We start from the raw sequence: 21,650 nt of genomic DNA on the forward strand, positions 1-21,650 counted from the left end.
CTCTGATCAAAATAACGCAATAATAACACAAGCGGAACAGGTTCAAAGTTTGAAATAAACCCACCCAATTTGGTTGATCATGTTATATGTGATGTAATGCTTGCCTTCTATCAATGTTCGATCATGCTATATGTGTGTGATGTACCCTCTTCGTCCCGGTCAATTGTTGTTCTTTGGTTTTTGCACAAAGGCCAAGGAAAGAGGAGATGGCCAATACAAGTGGACCAAATTGAATGTGAATGATCAAATTGCTCATCAAGTTCATTCTTAAAATAGAAAAGACAACAATTGACTTGTAGCATACCGGCTAATAGTTACTCCGTAGTTATTATTCATTTCGTACATACTCCGAAACATTTTAATAATAATATTGGACCATAAATCTCCATTTAATTTGTACATGGTGTTACATCCCTTGATTGGTACACCTAAAATGATCGGGACGGAGATAGTATATATTATTAAATATTAAACCCATGTGGAATCAACCTAATTTCCGAGGGTTTAGACCTCCGTAGCAGGAGACCGGCCCAAAAACAAGAGTTCATCCTAAAATCCATTGATAATATGAAAAGTAATCCACTTATTTATAAGTTCGTCGCTTCACTATTTTTCTACAGATGTGGGATAAGGCCTCCCATCATGACACATGTTGTGGGAAGAGACCTCACCCGTCACCACTGAGTTCCTCAAATTTCAGAATGTAAGCCTTCGATCTCATCCTGCAATGTGCCCAAACAGTCATCCTGTAGTAACAAGAAACTATCCTTCATTAGTTGCATATAGTATCCAACCGGGCCAACCCAAATTATCTGATCCGTACCCGCTTGCCATTGAGAGACCTAACAAATTTAACTTAATCGTATCCGAATTCGTTACATCCCTAACATACAAAGAAGTCCACCCAACTACCTAAATATCAATAATTAGATTAGATGATGCAATGATGTTGCTATCTACCTTACAAGTTTCCTCAAATTCACAGTTTTAGACCAAAAAACGTAAATCCTTCTTTCTTAGCTTAACAATGTACACATATATATATCAGAAGACAAATTATACTGTAAGACTGTCGTATGTTCCGACCAATTAAAAAGTGACTATTGTAGGTTGAATGTGACCACTTTTTAATATAAAAATGGTCCATGTTTATCAAACATCATATGATCATATCAGACTGCGGTCACACACAATATCAGAAAAATTATATACAAAGAAACAGTTTAAGTTAGGCAAGTTATATTACTATTATTAGGTGAATTCATCCTGAGACTATGAACAACAAATTAAAAATATAAATTCTTGTACTGCTGATTTACACTAGAAGTTTCTAAAACAGATTTATTAATAGCTAACCATTCATTTAAATAGGTCATGAGACGGTGTAGGAGATTCTTCTCCACTGAAGACAAGCTTATTCAGCTCGTTCTTCCTCCTTTTTTTCTACGCTCTTGTGGCGTAAGTGCACCTGGCTCGTCTCGTTGGCTCATGGAAGTTGTTAGTATTGCTGATGGTTTGGACGGAGTTGCTCGTGGCCTTTCTACATCGTTTTACCAGCTTGTCACCTTTCGTCTCTTTTGTCATGAGACGGTGTTAATTTTATTAGATTTATAGTTTACTTTTCTCTTAGACACCGTTCAATGTACTATTATTAGGATTGCTCAAGCTATGGCTATGTTAATAGCCTAAGCTAGCAATCTTTTTCACTCTCACAAAAAAAAAAAAAAAAAAAAAATAGGTCATGATCGATATTTGTATCTTTATTCGTTTTACACAATGTTTGTAACCTTATGCAAGGCACTCGTACATGAGAATAACAGGAAAAAAAATGAATATCAGAACTAGAAATCATATGACAATATCAAAGATCGCAAATTCTTACGTGCGATCCTCAGAAACTTTTTGATAAATAGTGACTATTTTTTATGATTAAAAATGATATTTTTTCTTTTTTAAAGTGGTCACTTTTTACCAAAAAAAAACACAGAAAAGACCGTCGTACACGAGACTAGCTGATCAAAGAGTATTCAAAATGTCAATCAAACAATAATTTCAAATTTGATCAAATGAGAATGTAATGCTCAGCTGGGATGCTTGATGATTCTTTGAAGAACAACAGTTCTAGCCCTCCTAATATCCCTACTGCACATATCAGCTTGAGTCCCCAAATCTTCAACATTCTTAGTAAACAAAGCCATCAACTTTCTTATCTCCTCGATCCCGACCTTGACTGCTTCTTCTGTGATTGCAAAATCAGCATTCTTCAGCAACGCTTCCAGCTCGATTTCAAGCTTTTCAATCAACACCCTTATATTATCCAAATCCTTGATGGCAATATAAGTTCCCACCTGCATAGTACTGATCACCTCCTTCTGACCCTTCAATGCATTCTCGAAACTCTTCCAAAGCGAATCAATCCACTTCCCCATTGACCCAATAGGAATAGCTGTTGCCGCGGCCAGAGCTGCTGCCACTGGTGGTGCAGCAACAGCCGCTGTCACCACCGAGCAAATCAGCACCGCGGCAAAGGTGGCTACAAATATGATATTGGAAACTTTTCGCCAAGCGTGAACGTTTTTCAGCTTCTTGTCAAGCTTGTTTTTCTGAACCTGCAATTTCTCAAGCATTGATGCTTGTTGTCTATAAACAGACTGAAATATATGGAAAAACTCGTCAGTAAACGGATCTCCGGCTTCCTTAAAAATCTTAAGCTCTTCCAATGTTTTCAAATACTCGGTCTCCCCTGCACTTTTCTCGCCTTCAAATTGCTGCAACGCGACCATTAAAAGCAACTGGCCATCTCGAACCCTTTTGAGACATTTCTCCAAGGCAGCACAGAAATCGAGAGTTTGTAAACTGTTCTCAAAGTATTCTTCGACAAGGTCGAATAACTCCGGGGTTTTCCAAATATCTTGCTTACATTCCAGGATAACTTTGACGACTTCCTGGTTCATGTCTAACAAACATCCAGTCACTTCTTTCAAGGAATCAAACGAAAGGGAACGAACCTCAACTCCGACTGCTAACGAGTTGATCACGTGATTAGTACGAGCGTGCAGGGTTGTGTCAAAGGTTTGCAGAACTGCATCAGTTCTACAAGCTGCTGTATACGATGTGAGACCGGTTACATACTGCAAATTGTCGATTTCAGACGAACTTTCTACCGATTTCTTGCTCATATGTCCTCCCATAGTTCCAAAATCTACTTCAGTTCTATCCTGCTATAAGCAAAAAGAAAAACAACTTTATATCATGAATTTAGAAACGGTTTTCGAAGAAAGATCGAAACCCAATTGAGAATATAAAGAGAAGAACAAAACCCGGATGGCGAAATCCAAGGAATGACAGAAAGTTGAGATTTTTAACGGCAAAGAGATGAAGATGATGAAACAAAAGATGAGATTTTTGTTAATGTTTTTGTAAGGATGACTCTCAATAATAGGATGTTTAGGCTCAATAATTAAAACGAAGGTTAAATTGGGAAATAAATGAAGAGTTAAAAGAGAGAGGAAGAAAATGGCTTGCACGCATCAGGAATCAGGAAGGAAAATGTGGCTTATGAGCATGTGATGGAAAACGCGGGAAGCAATGTGTTACCTTTCGTTTCTTTTTTAAAACTTAAAAAAAATCATAATAATAGTGTAACACTTTTTTTTTTTTTTTTTTGATGACGAGGGGGTTGAGTTCCCCCCGGGCCCATGCATTCTCGCACCACCGCATAGACCATGTAAGCCACCCCCTTCGGGGGCTGCAGTGGCCAAGTGATCATCGCCCAGCTGGTAGTCAAACTTGGGACCTCTCAACTCCTGCATTTCTGCAAGCTTCAAGGTTTAACCCAGCTATCACTGGACTAACACCACTTGGTTAATAGTGTAACACATTGATTATATAAAAATATTATTATTTTATTTTAAAGACTTAATTCGGACTTTTTTATTTTTTCCACTTTATCCTCGGACCCATCAAAATTATCAACAATTAAATATAGGACCCCACTAAACCTACTTTATACACAAACAAAACACTATTTACGGGTCTTAAGTTGGGTCTTGGATTCCCAAGACCCATTCTAAGACTTTGCTACAGTACACTTGCTTTATCCATGTTATGCTGCAAGGTTGAGGCTGAGATCTTTGCTCAGACCCTTGCTAAGACCTGGTTAATCTGAGCCTAAGTTTATAATATGACTGGCATGTTTTTTTATTTAATTTTAGCTCATTTCAGTTCATTTTAGCTTTATTTAATTCAATTTATTTCAGTTTCATTCAGTTTCATTCAATTCAGTTCAAGCTCATCTCTTCACAAATTAACTCTTACTTAAGTTAAGTTCAGTTCAGTTCAATACTGTTCAGAGTCATACATTGTTATACGGAGTAATAGATGCCTTCAATAAATTTTAGCAATTTTAAATATTTTGCTAGGTTTATGATCTTTTTTCTTCTTTCTCGCTTGGTGGCGAGCTAGTGAGATGATGACACAAGTTTCAGACTATCATAGATTGAAAATATATCATTCTGGTCAAAACAATCACAAATGCATATCTCCGAGGAGGCTTCACAAGTATGCAATGGATTGGTGGATGGTGTGATACTCCTCCTCCTTAAATGTGTCCTCCTAAGGTTCTGGGGGGACTATCATCTTCGATACCTAAGTCAAATTGTGTAATATAACGGTTTTAGATCTCACTTGAGGTGATGGTCTCATTTCACTCACTTCAACTGAAGTGAGATCTCGAATCGTTTTCGTATACAATCTAACTTAGGCATCGGAGAGCGTCCCCTGGAATCCTGATAGCCTGTTTGTTGACGTGTGCAGGACACATCCAAGGAGAAGGAATAAAGATGAAATAGGCACGATGGCTGCTGGGTTAGTCTTGGCACGCCCCAGCGTGTTACATGGCCCATTTTAGTATGACACGACGCAGCACGATACGACACGCCATGGGTCGTGGATTGTGCCTAGGCCGAAGGTTCGTAAGTGCTTAGGCGTTGTTTGGTAAACGACATATTGGCCAATTTTTGGCATATTTAAGGATTTTAGCATGTTTGACTAATCAATATGTTAATTTTAGTGTTTGGTAAACAACATATTGAAACAACATATTTGGGGTCAATATACTGTTTTACAATATGTTGTTTACCCAAGCATATTGGTTAGCATATTATAAAATAGGAAATATTTCTCCATTTTACAAAGAAAACTAACAATCGACTAATCGTAATCTGCCAATTATCAAACACTCAAATTAATTCTGCTAATTATAATATGCTAGTCAAACCTTCTGATAAAATCTGTCATTTATAATCTGCTTTTGCAATCTGCTTATGCTGAAATTAATTCGTTGTTTACCAAACATGGCTTAGGTTAGGCATGACAGACCTATTAAGGTACAACACGCTTGGGCACGCCTAATATACAAAGAAATAAGGCTGAAATGGAAGAATGACTTGGCCACGCCATGGGTCGTGGGCCATGCCTTTGACATAATTTTCATTTTATTGACATGGCATGACATGACACGATATCCACCTTCCCGTGCCTGAGCCGACCATTTTCTCCTCCAGGCACGATGCCCCGCACAAAGTGTAACACCCCACGAGGTTATAACATTAAGTTGTCCTACGTTGGGAAAATAAGAGGCTTTTGATATGTTTATAAATGATTCCACCAACTATTTAGTAACAATGTCTTACGCTTTTAGGCTTAAGTGAGGACAAACAATAGGGCCAAAGGTGCACATCCCATTTTATTTGGGTTTGTGTTACGACTCTGACGAGTCGGATTGTTATACAAAGTACGACCCGACACGACCCACTTCCATTTCTAAGAAGGAGCATCACACCATCAACCAATCCTTCAGTAGGATAACGTACTTCTGAAGTCTCCCAGGGCATATGCATACGTGATTGTAGAAGGATTATGGGGTTTTAAGAAGGGATGATGGAATTATTGAATTACTCTCCTATAGCTCTATTTGGCATGACACTTCAGGTAGCTTATTTGACCTACCTGATTTTTGTGCAAGTGTTCGGCAAGTAGCCTGAAATGAAATGCTACCTAGAATAGCATTTGAGATTTCAGGTACCTGAAATCAGTTATTTTCCATGTTTACCTCTTAATCTATAATATTAAATAATTACTATATCCTTTTACGTCATTTTATCAAAAATCAGCCACATTTCAGCTACTTTCCCAAACATTTTTTATATAATCAGTTACCTTATCAGCTCCTAATTTTCAGTTACTTATCAGCTACCTTTTCAGGTTTTGGTTAGCTTTTAAGTTTTTAGGTACCTTTTTCAACTAGTTTTACCAAACAGAGCCTATATCTAAATCCTTGTCCTGGTCATTCGTTTGTCTTTGATGATGGCATAAAGATTAAGGAAAGAGGTGATGGTCAATTATTAGATGACAAGTACACTAAGGTTTTTTTTATTAGGTAAGAAAACTAGGTTGATCCTCTAGAGTAGGACCAACCTATCTCATCCTTTCGAATGAGGGAGCTAAGTTGAAGCCACCGGCTATCAAACCACCTCGAAAGAGTTGGACATGAATGTCCAATAGTAGCCATGAAGTCAGCAACCTTGTTGGTTTCACGAAAGTAATGTTTAATTATCACTTCATCGAAAAAATGAAGGTCTAATTTTATATCCTTGATAATACTAGAAATTTCTCAAGGAATTTGCCAAGTACCTCGAATAAAGTTAATAACACTAAGGGTCCGTTTGGATACAATTTTAGGGGGGAAAAGGAGGGGAGGGGGAGTGAGGGGAGGTGAAGGGATGGGAGAGAAGGGGAGGGCAAATGAGATGTGGGTGTTTGGATAACAAAAATTATGAAGGGAAATGGAAGGGGAGGAAGGAGGGAGATGAAGAATGGATGGATGATTGAAAGGTGTTGGTGGTATAATTAGAGTTCAAATAATGTTTTCTTTCCAAATCTTGCCACCCTTGGAAAGATTATAATTTGTTCTATAGGAGGGAAAATAAGTCCTCTCATTTTTCTCCCCTTCCATTTCCTTTCTCCCATATTTTTTATCCAAACAAAGGAAATTAAATCCCTCCATTTCCCTCCCCTCCCCTTCTCTCCAATTCCTTCAATCCAAACGGACCCTAAGGGGTTGTTTAGTTGCCTTCCAAATTCATGCGAATTGGAAGTTCCTAGAAGTGCAAAAATGAGATCTTGTTTGGTTACCCAATTTATGGGAAGTTGAAACTCCTATGAAACTCCAATTGCACATAATGTAGGAAGTCACTCACATAGCCTCATTGGTAAGTAGAACTTCCCACATGAATTGAGTTCTCATATCCCAACCAAACAACTTTTTTGCAATTTATTTCATGGGAACTCCATCTTCCCATTGTCAACCAAACAACTCATAAATTGATTGTGGATGATCAAATTATATACCAAAAACATTCCTAAAATATAAAATCAAACAATTGACTGAGATACTCAAAATAAAACCATTATGTACAAGCCAAAAATCTACTCATTTACGCACAACAAAGAGTGATCACACTTTTCTCGCAAAAAAAAAAAAAGAGTTCACACTTCAAATCTTAAATAGAAACAAGTTAAATACCATAGCGTAAAATACTAAACTACTCCTAATATAAGAGCAAGTCCAATGGTAAGCTAGTTTCAACTAGCTTACCATTATCACATCACATTTTAAGCTAGTTTATTTTTGAGCTACTAATACATTTCAATGGTTTAGCATAAATTTTAACTAGCTTGACTCATATGTTAATTAATCAAACTATTTTCTATTGGTTGTATTTTTGTGGTAGGGTCATTTAAGCTACTAGCTTAATGAAGCTAGTTGCTTGATTTAAGCTACCCTACAATCTACATGTACTTGTCCAATGGTTTAGCCACTTGCTTGCAATTTCTTAAAATTGCAAGCAAGTCCCTAAGCCAAACCATTGGACTTGCTCTAACAAATCTTCTTTTTCATCTTGTGTACAATAATCTATTTTTATTAAATGGAGGGGGGAATTGAAAATAAAATTGCAAATACCTTTTACTTATCATATTATTTATATACTCATCAAAATATATGCTTGGGACTTTGGATCATTATACATGTGGACAATTACTGAATTAGGATTTGATGTGGACAATTACTAATGTACTAATAGAGTTATTTGGAAAAGAAATCAAATATTTCAACTAAAAACTTCATTTTTTCCCGTTATTTATAATAGTGATTACCCATGTTAACAACCCGGCAACCCCTACCTGATTCCGTCACTATATTCGATTATCTAAAGCTCATGAACATTTGTAATATGCAGGATATATAAGACTTAGATGAGCAAATCACACCTGAATTTGCTATAAATTTGTTGAATGACGTCCAGAAAAATGCATGCACTTTCTAATTCTCCGGCGAGTATAAATTTAGAGGCAGGCAATATATGTTCTCCTTTTATAGTTTTTGTATCAGAAATGGATACTTGGAGCCCAAGTCCTAAATTCTTTACCTTTTTTTTTTAAAAAAAAAAATCAGTTAAAAACATGAAAAAGCTGGTGTAGCAGTAGTGTATCAAAGAAGATTTACAGTTGGTGATTAGTGTACGTAATTACTCCGTACTAATTAGTGTATCCGCGTAACTTTCGGATGTGATACGGTACAAGCTTCTTTCAACCGTGAAAATTTGAGTTGCTTGTAACTTTGTAAGTTGTGTGAGTAATGTAATAATGTATTCTAAGGGGTATTTAATAAATGGTATATTGCTCGATTTTTAGCATATTTAAGGGTTTTAGCATGTATTGATCAATTAATATGTTAATTTTATTATTTGGTAAACTTATCCAAGAGAAAAAATTTTGTGCAACATTCTTGGACTGAGTTCATGCATTATAGACTTCGAGTCTGTCACCCTCCAATGGCGTACCTGCTATATATACGTGGTTTACAGGCTATCACATATACCCGAGGCCCAAGGGTTTACCTAATGCGCACCAAAGGTAGCGGCTGCGGGTTCTCTCGTTAACAAAAAAAACATATTGAAACATTATATTTGGGGTCAATATGTTGTTTTACAATAGGCTGCTTACCCCCAACATATTGGTTAACATATTGTAAAATATTAAATTTTACTTCATTTACAAAGAAAACTAACAATCTATTAATCGGAATCTGTCAATTACCAAACACTCAAATTAATTCTGCTAATTATAATATGCTAGTCAAACCTTCTGATAAAATATGTCATTTATGTTCTGCTTTTGCAATCTGTTTACGCTGAAATTAATCAGTTGTTTACCAAATAGGGCCTTAGTTTGCAAGGTGGGGTCTAGAGATTAAAATTTGGATGAAATTTTAGGGGTTTTAGGTTAAAATTTGGGTGAAATACTAAAATTTTCTGCAAAAAATCAACGGAAAATTCATGTGATACCCCTTAAATTTGACATTTTGTGCAAAATACCCAATTTTCAGATCCAGAAAACTTTTAGCTATAACTCATATTTTCGAGTTCAGAAAGTGGTGTTTTTTTTTTTTTAAAATCAATCATTTCCAAATACTATGATTTGGAAAAAAAATTGTTAAGTTTGAAACTCGTGACCAAAAGACATGGTCAGTCAGTTTGTCAGGTCAAAAAAACATTAACAACAAAAACTCCATTTTATAATCTCGTAAACACAAATTATGACATTAAAGTTTTCAAAATTTATATTTCATGCAAAATATCAAATCTAAGAAATACTTAGGATTTTATGAATGTTCTCCGCAAGTGTTTTTAAAGAAAAAAAAAACCGTATTTATCTGGCCCCTCACTACTGCTGTATTTTCCCCCAAAAATTCAGCTGTAAGTCGTAAGCTACCTTGCTGAGTAGTCTCCTCATTCTCTCTCTGAATTCTTCATCATAACCAGGTACATGAATTATAACTTTCTTATTATAGATTACGGAGTACTAGATTAATTCATCTCTTATGTAATTTTGCATATTTTGTTTTGCGATCTGGAATTACTCTTTACTGATTATTTTTCTTTATGTTTGCTTAATCAATCTTTACTTTACTGGGTCCTCAATTTATTTTATTTTTTGGTCTAGGATTGATCTGCACTCTAATTATGCTCTACCCATTTGCAGTGGCGGAGCCGGGATTTGTAATTGGGGCGTACCTATTACGCCCCTGCTAACACCCTTAGTTCCGCCACTGCCCTTTTTTTATTCTTTTGTGCGGGTATTTTAATCTAAGGTAAACAAATGATTGAGACGGAGGGGTATTTTAGGTACTGGATGCCTTTTCATTTTTAGTGGGATGTAACAGTAAGATAGCTATTCTGTTCATCTAGTTAGGGGTTTTCAGATGGATACGGTAATTCCACATATGGGTATCGCCTGCTTAGCTACATGTTCAGAGATTTTTGGGTAGCAAAAATCGATAATTTTAACTATTTTTTTGGGATTTGGGATAGCGAGTGCTACCCCTTGCTACTATGTAGCTCCCCCAGCTATATATGCACAAGATTCCTGACTTTTTACCTTGTGATTCTCTTGGATATGTTAGAATTCTGCCACTTAGAACTTTTGTATGGCAGAAGAATACTTCATATAGCTCGGAAACTCTGTATGTGCCTAAGGTTTTGTGTATGTGAACCAATTAGTTTAGTACATCAATGGATGGGACGTCGTTTGTACAGTGAGAGAATGGTTTGATCCAAATTGTATTGGAAAATGATTATGACCTTTGCGTGATTATTTTAGAGGCGATGATCAATCTATTCAAGGTTAAGGCAAAACAGAGAGAAAATGAGAGTTTAAATGGAAAGACTCACGTCAAGAAGCAGTCAGCTGGAGAATTGCGGCTTCACAAAGGTATTATTGAGTAACTACTGCTTAGAACTCTTAACTATATGATGGCAAACTGTTGGACTACTTAACTTGGTGCTGGCTTTTGGTACAACTGGTATTAGGTCCGATGGAACTTCAGTTTTTGTCTGACTCTCTTGTGATCTTAGGTAGAACCGTATAAGAGTCGAAGCATTTCGTTGTGGTGTTGGTTAATATTTTTTTGTATGTTGGAACTGAATATTATTAATTTCCATATCCGATGGCCCAAGACTCACTATTCTTTGGTTTTGGATTTTGATGGAATATAGCAAAACGGCTCACTAAACTGTCCGCACTTTATTTTGAAGTAGGAGTCATGTGATGCAATTATCGACGCTTTGGTGATTCTTATTTTCACCTGAGTAAACAGATTTTATGTAAAATTGATAAAAGGGGCCTTGGCTACACGCCTACACTCACAAGTCCATGGAGGTTTTCCTCCTAAAATCGGTGATAGGCGAACTAATTCCATAGTTCATATAGTAGTAATCTCCCTCCTTATTTCGTCAATGTGTGACACTTGCTGCGAAACTTGAATGATATAGGAGCCAATTCTTAACAATTTCATGGTATGTTTGGGAACCTTGAATTGGAATTGAATTCCGTAATTGAGACATTTCAAGTGTTTGGGAACCCCTATAATTTGGAATTGGAATTGACTCAATTCCTTGTCAATTCCAAGCTAGTTAAAATTTGGGGTTCTCAAATATCTACCATATAGTAGTCATTTTAATTCTATCACTGTTTACGTTTTATTTTGTGACGGAAATTTCATCACGATATTTTTATTTATGATATTTTTTCCGATCGCAATATTTTCCGAGACAATATTTAATTTTTTCAAATATAAAACATCCAATGACCTCGACCCATATCCGTCTCGCGCAAGTTCAATTCCAATTCCATGGATTTCCCAAACGCAATTTCGGAATTGGATTTGGGATTGAATTCAGACATTTGAATTTCTACAATTGAATCATGAAAATGAAATCAATTCCGTATTTCTAAACACTACCTTAGCTACAATTGTTGTGAAACTTTCTAGTTCAAGTCCCAAATATTGTGGTGTCCTGCATTTATCACGCCTCAGCATATTTTTTCTTGTAGATATCAGTGAACTCAACCTTCCAAAGTCATGTAACATATCCTTCCCCAATGGAAAAGACGACCTGATGAACTTTGAAGTTACTATACAGCCTGACGAGGGATATTATCTGTAAGTATATATGTTTATAAAGCATTATGTAAATATCTAAATTTCCTGTGCCTTGTAAGATCGGTCGACTCTATGCCAAAGGCCGATTCTCTCAAATCACCTCATCACCTCTACCCTAGTTTTCAGTATACTCAATTGGCTTTCCTTTTTTCATCATGCGTGCTTATCACGCCTTCACACCCTTCTACATTTATTCTCTCCTCTCTCTTAATTTCTTTTTCAAGATGGGTAGGGAAGCTCATCCCTGCTAGCATATATCCATTGTTTTTGAAAGCAGAAGAAAGCGGAAAAAAGGGAAAAGGAGCGAGAGAAAAGACTTTACTTTATGTATTCTTCACAGTTCCCATTTTTCTATCTCCTGGTCTGTCAGAGAGGACTTTACTAACGGGGGTAATTGTATTGCAGAGGTGGAATATTTTCGTTTTCCTTTCAAGTTCCAACTGTCTATCCACATGAGCCACCAAAGGTTAAATGCAAGACAAAGGTTTGTAGTAGCCTTGTGCATGGACTGTTTGCATTTTACACTTAGTCACTCTGCATAGTTTTGTTGACGTTGCCGTGTGCATAACACTGGCAGGTGTATCATCCTAACATTGATTTGGATGGGAATGTGTGCCTGAACATTCTTAGAGAAGACTGGAAACCTGTGTTGAACGTAAACACCATCATCTATGGCTTGTATCATCTCTTCACGGTACTGGAATTAGTTTTACTTGCAAACCCTTTTGAATTGTTTCATGGGGTCGTACTCTTAAATCTCGAATTTTACGTGTAAACAGCAACCAAATCACGAGGATCCTCTGAATCATGAAGCTGCTGCAGTGTTGAGAGATAATCCAAAAATGTTCGAGGCAATTGTTAGAAGAGCAATGTCTGGGGGTTATGTGGGACAAACTTTCTTCCCAAGGTGCCTTTCTTAGGTCTTCTCCGCTAAATCTCAGATAGGAAGCCCTACTGTTCCGCGTTAGTCACTTGTATCATCTGCTGCACTTTGTGATGTAACTTGAAATTGAAATCAGCCAAATGGCTTGAAATCCACCATGCTATCTTTTGTTTGTGTCAAAACATTTCGGAACACTAGTCGACTAGTTGTGGAGACCATTTATTCGTATCCTCCCTTGTATGTAATCTACTAACACATTTATGTCCAATGTGAACGAGATTGAACCTTTTGAATGTAATGTATCTGCTTGAATCGTGTTCTTAACATCACCGGTTTAAACATTGGCATTATATGAAAGAGATCTTTCGAAAGCACCCATCACAATTTCAACATAATGCGATTGAGGATGAACTCAACAGATGATTACTCGGAAAAACTGACTAAAGCTGCAATACACTTTTAACAAGGACAGCGACTCCTCCGGTACAAGAAAAATTACACTAGTGTAACCAAAACAAAATGGTGAGGCTCCAAATGTACAAACACAATCACTCTCACTCTCCTAAGATGTATGCACAAAGATGAAACTAATCAGTATTCACTAACACTCGTTAACTCTCAAAATGGTTGTCATCGGAAGGCAAAAGCTTTTCTTCAAATATCGCTAGGGTGATAGACATTCTCTATAATGCGAATTAAGGAAAAGGGATGAAATGGGTTCCTCCTTCTCCTTTGGCGACATTGAAAAGGATGAGAAGCAGCTAAATGTGCGTAGATGCTTCTTTTCACTTTCGTAGTCATCACATTCGAGTACTTGAAGATGGGGTTCTGGAACAGTTGTGACTTTGAGACCGTCTGGTAATATGCAATTGCACACTGACCCTGTCAACCAAGTCGTACATAAAACTGTCATCTATTGTTCAAGGCAGGAGAGCATGTCTTATCTGTTAGTAAGGGGGGTATGTAAGTAATGGATCAATACCGATTTTTGCAAGTCGATTAACCCATTTAGGGATTCTTCTTCCTGTCAACTTGGAACACATATCATCGCAGAAATGGTTGCAATTCTTGATGATCAGGTGATACGTATCACCATAATAACTACAAGATTGTTCCTCCATGAACTCTCTAACTTCACTAGGATTCAGTGCCGTCATTCCCATGAAGATTGACTTCCTGAACTTGAATCCTGGGCATTTCCGAGGTTCAATCTCGAAGACACCACTCGTGGGGTAATCATGAGCGCCAAAAGCATACTCTGAGCCATGGACTGTCAAAGAAGAGGAACTCATTTCAGCATTTGTAACACCAGGGAAAAGATGGTAGGTTTAAGAGGCCAAAAGATAAGATGCTAGCTAGGTACTAACCTTCCACGCCGGTGTGAAAAACACCAAGGCCTGCCCAATACATGTAGCCGTTGACAGGTGTTAAGTCATAGACATTAAGGTAGACTGGAGTGTATCCGGACAAGCTATCTACTGATTTCACCTTTGGGAACAGACATAAACGAGAGGCGAGTTTGCCTTTTCTACGTGCAGGCTTAACACTCTTTGCACCATTTTTGGATTTCAGTTTCATGTTTTCAGTGAGGCTGGAACCAAGAAAACTCCTTGATGTGTAGTTCTAACCTGAAATCGAGTCCCATGAAAAGACAATGGTTAACAAACAATGCAATTGAGTTCTGAAATCTTACTATAACAAGCTCAAGTAATTGATTTAACGCTCTTAGGTTTAAAAAAATCGGGATTATGGGGAGAATAGAGAACATAATCGAGTAAAGATGGGGTCGCAAAATTAATACATGCTGACAAAGGTAAACGAGAAGCAAACAAAACCATTGGCCATTGCACACATACTATAAAGGTAGCGACTGTGGGTCAACCGTTGCCAAAAAAAGATCAACCTAAGAACATGAGTCCAAATCGTGATTTAAGGATCTTAAATGAAAATCTCACACTATACTCACTCATTCATTGTTGTGTCTACTCCTTTCCCTCTCCGTGGCGAAGAGATATTACACCCACACAACACACAATTGTTGTGAGTATCTTCCTCCATACACCTCTAACTACGCGTCTCAATTTCCTTTATATAGAGAACCCACTACGATGAACCAACTCTAAGAAGAGATACATGTATACATCATTTTTGTACGCGTATGTTATCCATGATCTCAGTAACATATACATACCTCTTGTATACATGCACCTAACATATATTCCTGTAGCAAATGTGGCTCATCTGACATTTCCCTTTTTAGCATGAGGATTTCAATTATTCTATCTCAACATTCCCAAACAAATGTCAAAGAAAGGAACAAATCTACCACATTCTTGGATTCCACAAGTTGTGTATATAATCAATCTAGAATTCTAGATACACTGGCAATCGATAATATCTTCCCGTGTTTAAATTGCTACCCACCTATCGCAAATGGGTGTTGCGTGTCGATTTTCATATTTCTATATAATGCATCCAGAATCCAGATACAAAGTTGGTGCATTTGGATCATTTGGAAATCGGTTTTTCTAATGTGTGCCCATTATGGAATACATTAATAAACTAAATATGGAAAGATTAACAAGATCTTATTCTTTCCAGAGTTAGGTTATTAATATGTGCCCTTAGAGGACACGTTAGATGAAGATTAGCAATACAAATCATAGATCAGGTAAAATCCTATAAAATTCAGCTTTTTAACAGGATGCAAAATGTAAGGTGGTACTCAGACTCGGTACCACCTGGTTGCGCCATCTCATTTTCCGTAAACAAAACAAATCACATTGACAAAACCCCAGAAATTAAATAATCTGATTAATGCAAAAGAAAGATGGAAATGAAAAGGAAGAGAGGAAAGAGAGACCTCAAAAAGTGAAGGAAGAAACCACCATCAAAGATGCAGAAAAAAACAGGGTTCACAACCTCAATGTAAAATTGAGATATCCGCCATTTTTAAGGTACTTAAGAGTTACTTGAGATCTTGTGAATTAAATTAACCCACACATTTTTTTTTCACCATTTTTGAGAGGTCTGTTTTTAGCCCCCCTCCCGCTTTTTTCTTCTCTTCTCTTTTTAATGATTGTGTTTGATAAAAAAAGGTGGCAAATTAATAAACACAAAATATGGAGACTCCACTGCTCCCTGTCTTTTGTCACATGGCAGTATGCCAGTATGGAACTATAGTTGGTAAAACCCGACCCGATCCGAGAAAATTGATCCGCAGGATCCGAAAGGCAGGTGAAACAATATCTTCCGATTTGGCCCAATATGATGTTATTATCGATTAGCGAGAAGAATGTTATACTCCCTCCCATCCAATGAGAAGTGTTACCTTTGGTTTGGATGGGAGGGAGTATATCCCAACTCGGTCCAAGTTGATTTATGACCCGATCTACACTGATAACCGAGAATAACATTTTTTTTATTCCGCCCGACCCTAGGATTGGTATGAGATGATTTATGACACGATAATGACTCAACCTAGCCGATGATAATCAATTAGGAATCCACGAGTTTTGTCTTCCCTAGCTCGGTCGTTAAATACATGACGAGTCTTGTGTACAAAGAATAGCAAACTCGACCGGCCAATTGTCGAAATGTGTACGATACTATAGGAGCCAGTCCTTGTTAACCCTTTCTTTCATCGATAAAGAATTAACATAATATCGGATCTTATAAGATGGGATTAACCTAAATCAGCATTGAGCTTACATATACCTGAACAGCATTGTTGAACAAGCACAACTTGAACCTCTTATGACTCAACCCACTTTAACCTGACCAGAGTGACTCGATTGTCACCTCTAGACCTGGTAAACGGGTCATTCGGTTTCATATCTAAGTCGAGTTAGCTTGGCTCAAGTCTTTTCGAGTCCTATTATACAATTCGTTTCGGATTGGGTTTGAGTCAGATCTTTTATGGCAATTATGGCTCATTAGCGGATCCATTTGCAACCCCTTTGGAAATATTACCTAAATGGTATTTTTTTCCCATATTTCAAATACTTCATACAGTACCAAATAAGTTATTAGGCATTATATTGTCTTGGCATCCAATACAATCCATTATAACTCCATTTGTATTATCTTTACAATTTATATTGTCTTGGCATCTGCAGATCAAGGCATATACAAAATTTACTGATCACCATCTAGAAAGACATTCTTAGATTATCAACAGTCATTACATGTCCCATGTAAGCAAAAAGTTGCATCAATTCTCAACTTCTAATTCATAAAAATCCCGAAAGTATAATACTTGGCTACTATACGTGTTAATTTTGATGATAAAGGTAGCGGCTGCAGATCCCCTCGTCATAGAAAAAAAAAATATTAATGACAAAATCGTAGCATTTCATGAAAAACTTCAGACTACAAATTTTTCTCCTATTTACAGAGTTACAGCAAACTAGCATCAACTTGTTTGAAGAGTAGCATTCTCACATCCGAATCTTAACTCATGTAAATTTCTTCATACAAACAATCAAGCAAAGAATATATCGCATCTGATCTCGAATGACCTTTGTCACCAGAAGTAAATATGGTGACTTCATTCTCCAAATTCAGCCAACTGCACCCTGCAATCTTCTTCACCTCCTTCCCTTTCATCTTCTTTCGAATCCTACCAACCTCGTCCCATTTCCCTTGCGTGGCATATACGTTAGCCAATTGCACATAACGGGACCCACTCTCGCCCTCAATCTGCAACATCTTCTCCTCCACTTCCCTAGCTAATTCTACATTGCCATTCATCCTACAAGCATTAACAAAAGCACCCAACAGTACACCATCTGGTTCAATTGTTATGTTTTTCATAAAGTTCACAACTTTATCTAGTTGACCTGCTCGGCCATATAGGTCAACCATACACGCGTGGTGGTCAACTTCTGGTTTTACACCGTATTCTCCTTCCATGGCGTAGAAGATTTTTTCTCCTAGTTCAACTAGCCCTACGTGACGACAATTTGACAGTAGAGAGACGAAAGTTCCTGCATTTGGCCTTATCCCACTTTTGCACATCTCTTCAAACAATGTGATTGCTTTGATTCCATGTCCATGGTGAGCATAGCCGGCTATCATCACGTTATAAAGGATCGGGTCCCTTTCCATAATGCTTGAGAAAATTCTCTCTGCATATGTTAAGAGCCCACATTTTGAGTACATGTCAATTACTGCACTCAATAGCTTTTCATCCATTTTTACCCGAGTCCTTAATATGTATGCATGAATCTGCTTGCCAGGGTGCAGGGATGCTTGTACTGCACACGCGCCAAGCAGAGTCATTATAATCACCACATCCAATATTTTCACTTCTTTGGACTGAAATTCTCTCAGAAGATCAAATGCTGCTTCACAATGTTGAGATTTGACATAGCCAGTAAACAACGCCGTCCAAACTACAGAGTTTTTCTCAGACAATGTGTCGAAAAGTCTTCTGGCTTCGACCATGTCTCCTATTGATGAATATGCAACAATCATCGAAGTAATTGAGAAAGCATTTCCCATGCTGAAGGTTGTGTAAGACGACTTTGCGTGATCTATATCACCACACTTGCTATAGAGATCAACAATTCCACTACTGATATATGGATTTTCAATTAATCCACTCTTCATAACATGAGCATGAACTTCCTTTCCAAGCTTAAGGCTTCTAATTCCGCAACAGGCAGATATGACACTAGCAAAAGTATGTTCATTTAATCTAATCCCGTTTTCCATCATGGAAACAAATAATGTTAGGGCTTTCTCATGATAGCCATTCTGCGTAAAGCCAGAAATGATCGTGTTCCAAGAAACACTGTCATTCAACTCCGGCTCACGCCAGAAGATATCCAAACCCAATTCCAACTCATTTTCTCTGCAACAAGCTGCAACCATAGCATTCTTAGATACCGAGTCCAATCCCTCTCTACGACGACTAAAAACCCGATATGCTTCTTCAAAGTAACCGCATTTAGAATACATGTCAATAAGAGAACTCGAAACAAACCTACCAAAATCATTTCCACTTTTAACCATGTAAGAATGCAACTGCATGCCAAGAGTACCCAACGACAACCTCGCAACAAAGTTAAGCATTGTTGTGACAGTAAACTCATCAATCCCACCATTATTACTAAGACAATTATGCATCTCAGTAAACAATTCCAGAACATTCGTTTCGTGCCCGTCACCAGAACTGGCATACCCAGATAACATAGAATTATAAGTCACCAAATCCTTGTATGGTGCAGACTTAAAAAGGTTCTCGGCAGTCGTAACATCCCGTATTTTCAAGTAAGCAGAAATGATAGTGTTCCAAGTGTATACATTTCGTTTAGGCATATCATCGAATAGTTTGCGGGCAAGTCGTAAACCGCCATGTTTAGCATAGGCTTGAATGATATGATTGGATGTGAAAATGTCAGATTGAAACCCAGATTTTATAGCTTGAGAATGGAACGATAACACTTGTGTTAAGCACCTGAACTGCATTTAATGGCATCTACAAGCAATAAAAACAAGGTCTACTGTTAATGGTGTTATCACTTCAGTACTCACTAGGGTATTTGGGCCTATGAATATAATTTGAGACAAAAATAAAATCGTACATACAAAGGAATGAAAGGACAGTAGAAGTGGCAATCCGGTTAGTTGGATTTGTGTCGGTTCAAGTGCAGTCAGGTGTTCAGGTCATATTGGGCTAGCCTATCTTTTTGGGTCGAGTTGGGTTTGGGTCGGGTTGTTATCAGATCGGGTCAATTTGGGACAATGATGTATCGGGTCGGGCCGGGTTTGGACAAGGTCATAAAGGATTTAGTTTTTTTTTTTTTTGAGAGAAAAAGATCATTTCATTAATAAAGAGTCATATGACAATTACAATATATGTCAAAATCGACCGGATACAAATCGATTAAAACCAAACAAACTACAATCTCAATCAAAAGAAGATCTCTGAACTTGATGGGCTCATGTACCGCTTCTGAACATCCTCTAACATGTCGCCTCATACGGCTTTTCACAAGAGGGTCTTCCGATCTTCTAAAGCTTTGACGAGGAACGAGTTCATCTGACCAAATTAATTGTAACCAATAACCTGACAATATTTGTAATACCATATAACACACCATTATAACACTGATCTTCCGCATCCTTTGAACTATCAGGGATCCATAAACTCTCATAAAGAGAGATAAAACCCACCAAAAGATGGGGACAAACCTCTCACAACAAGAGAGAACAACTACTCGGAGAAGAAAACGAACATACCACAAAATAAAAGGCAAAAACGAAAGAAAACAAAACGACAACAACATAAAATACAAAGATGCAAAAACCACCGCCTTCATAACCAACCATCACCGTCACCAAAACCAACACTACCCAACCAAAATCACTCCTCAAAACGATTAAGATCAATCAAGCCCGTAAGACCACTCAGATCCAAGAAGCACGACCAATCCACGAGACCCAAAAGGACGACCCTCGGAACCACCAGACCAATCCAAAGCCAAGCCCGGAAACCGAAAGAGACATTCCGACGCTTGCCCACCAGGGACGGCAATCCGACGAGAGAAGAGACCATAAAAACAGTGAGCATGGAGGAGGGACAGATCGCCGGAGATAGGCCAAGGGGAGGCTTCATCTCCGGCGAAAAGGCAGGCAGGGAAGGGAGGCGAGGGGAGGAAGGAGAAGGCGGCGGAACCAAAACTAGTTTTTTTTAGGGGAAGTTTTTTCTAGAGAGAAGGAGGAGTTTTTTCTAGAGAGAAGGAGTTTCTTGTAAAAGGATTTAGTTATTTTATCGTATTACTTCACTTCTTAACCATTAAAATTAGTTTTTTCGACTATTGTTTAGTTTAGTTACTTTATTATTAAATCAAACGTATAAAATTAAACACTAAATTGTTATCATTTTGATCAACATTAAGGTTAGTAATTGTAGGGTCATTAATTTAATCGCCTCAACCGTGTAAGGTTCAAATAGGGTCAAGTCTGGTTCGAGTGATTGATTATTTTGGTCCTGCCAGGTAGAGTCGGGGTCGGTTTCAATTTGCAATATTCTCGTGTTCTGTTGAGTCGAGTTTGCTCAGATTTGGGTCGGTCAAACTTGCCAGCTTTATACAAAGTTATCCCGTATTTTCTTGAATTTTTTATGTTAGTTAAATTATTTAACTTTTAGTAAAAGATCAATTTCGTTACTTATAACTTATAAGTTGTAATAAGTCCTATCGTAATTGCAAAAGAAATCATAATCAGCTGAATACAAAATTGTAAAGATAAAATAAAATTCTTTTTTTCTAAAACAAAGATCACTATTAGATAAACCCGCTTCTCTATACCCTCTATAATACCGTTGTTTTTTCATATAACCATCTCCAAAGGGATTAAGAGATCTGATATAGTTATAAAAGAGATGAATCCTTACCTGATCTAACAAATTATACGCAATGTCTCAACATCCGCTGCACAGCTGCACTACCATATCAATTAGACATAAGGCCAAGCAATTCGCCAATTTTCGCTTAAGACCGTCATAACTTAAAGATGGCTTTAACATCCGATTAAAATAATGTGGAAATAAAACGAGGGTGTAATAGGTTTTAAGGGGATGTTTGATTGGTTCCATTGTAATGGATAGCAAAGGATTTGGTTCATTCCAATTAGACCTCACAAACGGGTCAACTGCGTTAGGTTCGAGTCGGGTAATCTATTCAGGTCGATTTC

General features: G+C 37.4%; 4 protein-coding genes across 4 annotated transcripts; 1 reads left to right on the forward strand and 3 right to left on the reverse strand.

Moving 5' to 3' along the window:
- Positions 1–1,725: 1,725 nt before the first annotated feature.
- On the reverse strand, positions 1,726–3,526 carry LOC141599298 (UPF0496 protein At4g34320-like). Its single transcript, XM_074419281.1, has one exon. The coding sequence runs from the start codon at positions 3,189–3,191 to the stop codon at positions 2,082–2,084; it is 1,110 nt and encodes a 369-aa protein (XP_074275382.1). The 5' UTR covers positions 3,192–3,526; the 3' UTR covers positions 1,726–2,081.
- A 6,213-nt stretch (positions 3,527–9,739) lies between these two features.
- LOC141599301 (NEDD8-conjugating enzyme Ubc12-like) lies at positions 9,740–13,273 on the forward strand. Its single transcript, XM_074419285.1, has 6 exons — positions 9,740–9,884; positions 10,723–10,833; positions 11,956–12,064; positions 12,470–12,548; positions 12,642–12,758; positions 12,844–13,273. The coding sequence occupies exons 2-6, from the start codon at positions 10,728–10,730 to the stop codon at positions 12,982–12,984; spliced, it is 552 nt and encodes a 183-aa protein (XP_074275386.1). The 5' UTR covers positions 9,740–9,884; positions 10,723–10,727; the 3' UTR covers positions 12,985–13,273.
- A 74-nt stretch (positions 13,274–13,347) lies between these two features.
- On the reverse strand, positions 13,348–16,050 carry LOC141599300 (deSI-like protein At4g17486). The gene is made up of 4 exons (XM_074419283.1): positions 15,811–16,050; positions 14,315–14,575; positions 13,930–14,217; positions 13,348–13,829 (listed from the first exon to the last, which is right to left on the reverse strand). The coding sequence occupies exons 2-4, from the start codon at positions 14,523–14,525 to the stop codon at positions 13,612–13,614; spliced, it is 717 nt and encodes a 238-aa protein (XP_074275384.1). The 5' UTR covers positions 14,526–14,575; positions 15,811–16,050; the 3' UTR covers positions 13,348–13,611.
- Positions 16,051–17,300: 1,250 nt separating this feature from the next.
- On the reverse strand, positions 17,301–19,508 carry LOC141599299 (putative pentatricopeptide repeat-containing protein At3g18840). Its single transcript, XM_074419282.1, has one exon. It carries the CDS (start codon positions 19,419–19,421, stop codon positions 17,400–17,402), a length of 2,022 nt encoding a protein of 673 aa, XP_074275383.1. The 5' UTR covers positions 19,422–19,508; the 3' UTR covers positions 17,301–17,399.
- Between the last annotated feature and the right edge of the window lie 2,142 nt (positions 19,509–21,650).

This window comes from Silene latifolia, chromosome 9, assembly GCF_048544455.1.
Source record: "Silene latifolia isolate original U9 population chromosome 9, ASM4854445v1, whole genome shotgun sequence".
Lineage (NCBI taxonomy): Eukaryota > Viridiplantae > Streptophyta > Magnoliopsida > Caryophyllales > Caryophyllaceae > Silene > Silene latifolia.

What these genes read in the sequence shown, in the direction of transcription:
- LOC141599300 (XM_074419283.1), bottom strand. Translation starts at nt 14,525, where the DNA reads ATGAAACTGAAATCCAAAAATGGTGCAAAGAGTGTTAAGCCTGCACGT. An exon ending in TTTTCACACCGGCGTGGAAG is followed by an intron (nt 14,218 to 14,314) that starts GTTAGTACCTAG and finishes CTTCTTTGACAG; the next exon opens with TCCATGGCTCAGAGTATGCT. An exon ending in TAATCGACTTGCAAAAATCG is followed by an intron (nt 13,830 to 13,929) that starts GTATTGATCCAT and finishes CTTGGTTGACAG; the next exon opens with GGTCAGTGTGCAATTGCATA.
- LOC141599299 (XM_074419282.1), bottom strand. Translation starts at nt 19,421, where the DNA reads ATGCAGTTCAGGTGCTTAACACAAGTGTTATCGTTCCATTCTCAAGCT.
- LOC141599298 (XM_074419281.1), bottom strand. Translation starts at nt 3,191, where the DNA reads ATGGGAGGACATATGAGCAAGAAATCGGTAGAAAGTTCGTCTGAAATC.
- LOC141599301 (XM_074419285.1), top strand. Translation starts at nt 10,728, where the DNA reads ATGATCAATCTATTCAAGGTTAAGGCAAAACAGAGAGAAAATGAGAGT. An exon ending in AGAATTGCGGCTTCACAAAG is followed by an intron (nt 10,834 to 11,955) that starts GTATTATTGAGT and finishes TTTTTCTTGTAG; the next exon opens with ATATCAGTGAACTCAACCTT. An exon ending in GCTTGTATCATCTCTTCACG is followed by an intron (nt 12,759 to 12,843) that starts GTACTGGAATTA and finishes ACGTGTAAACAG; the next exon opens with CAACCAAATCACGAGGATCC.